Source organism: Chelonoidis abingdonii, chromosome 6, assembly GCF_003597395.2.
Source record: "Chelonoidis abingdonii isolate Lonesome George chromosome 6, CheloAbing_2.0, whole genome shotgun sequence".
NCBI lineage: Eukaryota > Metazoa > Chordata > Testudines > Testudinidae > Chelonoidis > Chelonoidis abingdonii.
Genome location: NC_133774.1, coordinates 132,533,990 through 132,538,942, shown reverse-complemented (window position 1 = coordinate 132,538,942; position 4,953 = coordinate 132,533,990). Strand labels below are relative to the sequence as shown.

Sequence of the window (4,953 nt, the reverse complement as noted above, 5' to 3'; positions counted from 1 at the left end):
CCCTGAATTGGTTCTAGCAGGTTCTTGATTACTCTAGTGCAGCCCCTGCTCTGGTCACTCAGGGAACAGAAAACTACTCATCCAGTGACCAGTGTATTTGCCCTCTACCAGACTCCTGTACCCCACTGGCCTGGGTCTGTCACAACATGTACTTAAGTGCTTTCCTGATTCAGGGCCTAACTTATTCATAATTAACAAGTAAAGAAATATGTGGCTTCTAAAGAAAAATATTTCCCTTTTTGCTCCCAGTATATAAAGACCCAGAACTGGTTTTGAGCATTGGCCTGCTAAACCCAGAGTTGTGAGTTCAATCCTTGAGGGGGCCATTTAGGCAACTGGGGTAAAAATCTGGGCATTGATCCTGCTTTGAGCAGGGGGTTGGACTAGATGACCACCTGAGGTCCCTTCCAACCCTGATATTCTATGGTTCTATGAACTGATCAGGAGAATTTAGCTTTGGTTTTTTCTGTGTTGATATTGCTCCCTTTCTTTTGAGAATGTATTGTGTGTTCTACGCTCCCTCGATTTCCTAATGAGTTATGTGTGCCTTCTCTATTTTGTTCTCTAAACTTTTCTCTCTGAGAGTGTTATTTCTATAACTGAGGCCTTGGCTACACTTGAGAGTTACAGCGCTGGTGGTGGCTTTATAGCGCTGTAACTCACTCCCCGTCCACACTGGCAAGGCACATACAGCGCTGTATCTCCGTGGCTACAGCGCTGCTTGTACTCCACCTCCCCAAGAGGAATAAAGAGTATAGCGCTGCTGCTGCCGCGCTGGTGTGCCCATGTAAACAGGAAATAATCTTAGTACGCTGTGACTGACCTCTGGAAGCTTCCCATAGTCCTTTTAAGTGAAGATTACTCTGTGTTTTGTTATGATGCCTCTCTTTGTTTTGTTGTGAAGTCCAGGCTCCGAAGCCGGTTATCAAAAAACAAACACAGCTACTGTTTGCTGTGAATGAGCGGAGGCAGGTAGCTCCCTTCGGAACATCCACAGCTAGAGTTTGCTTGAAGAGAGGGGGAGGGAGGAGAGGGTCCATTTTGGTGTGGCTGCTTATCTTGTCTGTGAGGGGAAAAAACAGCTGCTGTTTGCTTTCAGTGAGTGAGAGAGGGGTGGAGGAGGGGGTCAGAACTTGCAAGGCAGCTGCTGACACAGTATTGGCTCCAAAAATCCACATTCTCTCTCTCTCCCCCACGCTCCCTGTCACACTCCACCCCACCCCCCCTTTTGAATAGCACGTTGCAGCCACTTGAACGCTGGGATAGCTGCCCATAATGCACCGCTCCCAATGCCGCTGCAGATGCTGCAAATGTGGCCACGACAGTGTGCTGGTAGCTGTCAGTGTGGCCAGACTGCAGCGCTTTCCCTACTCAGCTGTATGAAGACAGATTTAACTCCCAGTGCTGTACAGCTGCAAGTGTAGTCATACCTTGAGTGTCATTTTTAGACTTGTAAGAATGTTAGAATGTACACCTTGCAAGCTACTGTTATCACATTTGCTAGGCACAGTTCGTAAACGCAGACCCTGATCCTACAAATGAGATGTGCCCAGGCAAATCCCAGTGATTTCAGTGGGGTCCTTCCTGCACATATCTCATTTGTTTCTTACTAGGGACCCTACCCCAAAGAGTTTACAATCTAAATAGACGACCCTGACAATATATGAGAGAGGAAGTATTATCCCCATTTTACAAGTACAGAGATTGAAAGCCTGGTCCAAAGGCCATTGAAATTAAGAGTCTCCCATTAACTTCAGTGGGTTTTGGATTAGGCCCTCAACGACTTGCCCAAGGTCACACAGGAAGTCCGTGGCGGACCCAGGAATTGAACCTAGACATCCTGCCTGTGGATGTTGAACACAGTCCATTGCCTTAATCATAAGACTACCCTTACTCTCTAAAGTATTTTTTTAAGTTTGGTCCGTGTTTCCTTTTCATCTTCTGTTCTGTGGCTCTGTCTGTTTTGGGAAAGGAGCCATTATTGAAACAGTGTTAAAATTAAAAAATGGCTCCCACTGAACCATGGCTAATTAGTGTGGATGAAGCCACAGAATAAAAAGTAAGAAGGAGCCATGGCTGGATTTATTTTGTTTTCTAACCTTAAAGCTTGAACAGTCCCTTGAAAAGCCATTTAGCCACATTTAGCCACAGCTTGTATATTGCATTATTCTTTTTCATAGGAAATGTAATCTGTTGCAGCTTAATTATGGCATCTCATAGGAATCCCCAGTTTTCTTCCATATTCTTAGATTTTTCCATACTTTCTTCCATTGCATTCTGCTTTCCTGAAATATGTTTTTGTTGATTTACCTTTTCTTAAATATATACCACTGCATTCTGTGAGCCTTCTCTTTGCTATAATGAGTTCAAGCCCCTTTCTTTATTGTACTGAACTAATATAACTTGTAACCATTGATTCCAAACTTCTCTATTATTGTTATATCCTCAATCGGTTACTACTTATCTGTAAGAAATGGATCCAGAACAGTTTCTCCACTGCTTGCTCTTGCTACTTGGTGAATCATAAGTTGTCTTCTGTGTCAATTAAGAACCTCTTTGATGCTAGTTTTGCTGTGTTTCTTGCCCAATAGGTGTCTTGGCAGTTAAAATCTTTCATGAATTCGTTATACTGTGGTTTCAAGTACCATGTCTATAAACTTTGTCATGTGACATAATGGATTCCAAAACTGGTGAATGTGATAGTATCAACGTTGTGCTTTAAACAAAAACAAACAAAAAAAAATCCCATTTAGGAAGTATTTATGTTGGCATTTTGTATGATGTTGCAAAAGATTAATTATTTCTGTTTTGTTTGTTCATAGATTATGGAAAGAATTCTGGATTTACCCACTTTACTGCGGCATGCTTTCAGGGAGATGTTTACTGTAGGGGGCCTTTTCTGGATGTTTCGTCTCAGAATATTCCTCTGCCTGCTAGGAGCTCTGCTTTATCTGGCTTCACCTCTGGATTTTCTTCCTGAAGCCCTCTTTGGAATTCTGGGATTTTTAGATGATTTCTTTGTCATCTTTTTGCTGCTAATATACATCTCTATCATGTACCGAGAAGTGATAACGCAGAGGCTGAATAGATAATGAGTGAAAACAACCATGACTCAGACATTTGTGTAGAAAGCTGAATAAAGGGACCCATGACACAGTATGACATAGTAAAGCGCCTGTAAAACTTTCAGTTTTTGCAATTTAATAGCTTGTAGTCAATTATTTTATGCAAATATGAGGGGTTAAAATGTGGTGATGCTTAACTGGAATTTTTAATTTGTGTGTTACATACACACTTAAATATTGAAGAGCTTAGATCTATGATGTAATAAATTACCTACATTGCTTACACCCAATGAGCAATTGTATGTAATGCAAGATAATGCTAGTTATAAAACATCTCTTCGTGTGTGGTTTGTGAAAGGGAAGTTTCATTTAAGTGATGTCAGGACTTCAAACAAAAAAGAGTTCAGATTAGCTTGACACGTTAAGATACTTCAATATATAGTTTATCAAACTGCTTAATTCTCACTGTGGTAGGTCAGAGTATTTTTAAATAACAATAGTTTTTCATATCTGCCTATGCAAGAAGAAACCCAAAGACAGCATTACAGTTAACCCAGTGAATTTTACTGCTGTGCACAATTCATATTGCATAAATAGAGGAAAAAACACTTCAGTATTGCTTTAACTGCACTATGTATAATGATATATATTTCCAACTATTTTACTTTTCAGTTTTGGGAAAAAAGGCTTTCCATTAGGGTCAAGATGAAGAAACCAGGAATAGTCAACACTTTGGTGACTGGCACTGAGTAGTATTTTTTCACGTAGGTTTTGTGTACATAGCAGTATTTGAACTTCGGGTAAGTTGCACTGTTGTAAGCCCTACTTTATGTACCCGTGCAACACATTTAAACGGGGTTTGCATCAGTGCAGCTACATCAAAGTAATTTACCACTGCAAAAAAAACCCTTAGGTTTTCAGTAGCAGTTTGTTTAAAAGTGGAAATCCAAAGTGTATGTCATAACTGGATAATTTTTACACTTAAAATTTTACCTGAATATGGATGGTAATTCAAGTATTTAGATGAAAGCAGTAACTATTCTTTCTCACAAGTTTGTACCATTAAGTTTAAAACAAAACAAAACAGTAACATGGGGCCATAAAAATCTACTGGAAAATTCAAAATCTGTACGATTTTTTTTTTTTTTACCCCAAATGTTTGGAATTTGTGAGTATTTTTAACACCAGATATCAAAAGCTACAAGGTGAATTGTTTGAAAATATTTTCATTGTATGAAATCCGTGCTGCTAGAAAACTCAAAATCCTCAAGCCATTCTGTGGGAATTCAGTACTTTCTAGCTGGAGGAAAGAAATATTTTTGAAGCAAAATAGCAAACATTCTAACTTTCTGAATACTTGAAAATAAAATTAATAGAATAAGCGTTCCTTTGTATGTTTACATAATGTATGTTGGGACATATTTTGAAATGGCCTCCATTAATATAGTCTCCATTTTCTGATCATGCAAATATATGTGGATACAATTTTGAGTGCTTATACATGTATAGGAAGATGATGGGATTTTTTCATTGAATGCTTTTGGTTAATGGGTTTTGCAGTCTGTCAGTTTTGTGTTGTATCAGTGCTTAAAGTGCACATCACTGGTTTTGCCTTTATAAATATAAGATAGAGTTGGGTTTTGTTGTTTTTTGGCGGGGGACGGTGGCAGGGGTTGGCTTTTTTAAATTTGCCCTTGAATATCCAAAATCATGTTATGATTTAAATGGATTATTGAACCTTTCTTCGCACGTATCTTCTATATGAGATGGGTGAAAAGAGAAAATGGAGGCAATAAGAACAAAAAAATTAGAAAAGAATAAGATATGGTGTATGCTATTGGCTTTGGTTGCCTTTAGTGTTTTTTAGCACCTCATCTTTTCCCTTCAT

General features: G+C 39.1%; 1 protein-coding gene across 4 annotated transcripts in view; it reads left to right on the top strand.

Annotated features, from left to right (window-relative positions):
* Nucleotides 1–4,449, top strand: part of RNF170 (ring finger protein 170) — a 44,562-nt gene extending 40,113 nt beyond the window's left edge. For all 4 annotated transcript variants that reach the window (XM_075067418.1, XM_075067417.1, XM_032780307.2 and 1 more), the window contains one exon: nt 2,823–4,449. In XM_075067418.1, coding sequence (XP_074923519.1) covers nt 2,823–3,092 — 270 coding nt within the window. In that variant the 3' untranslated portion in view covers nt 3,093–4,449. The remainder of the gene's footprint in view (nt 1–2,822) is intronic.
* The last annotated feature ends 504 nt before the right edge of the window (nt 4,450–4,953 follow it).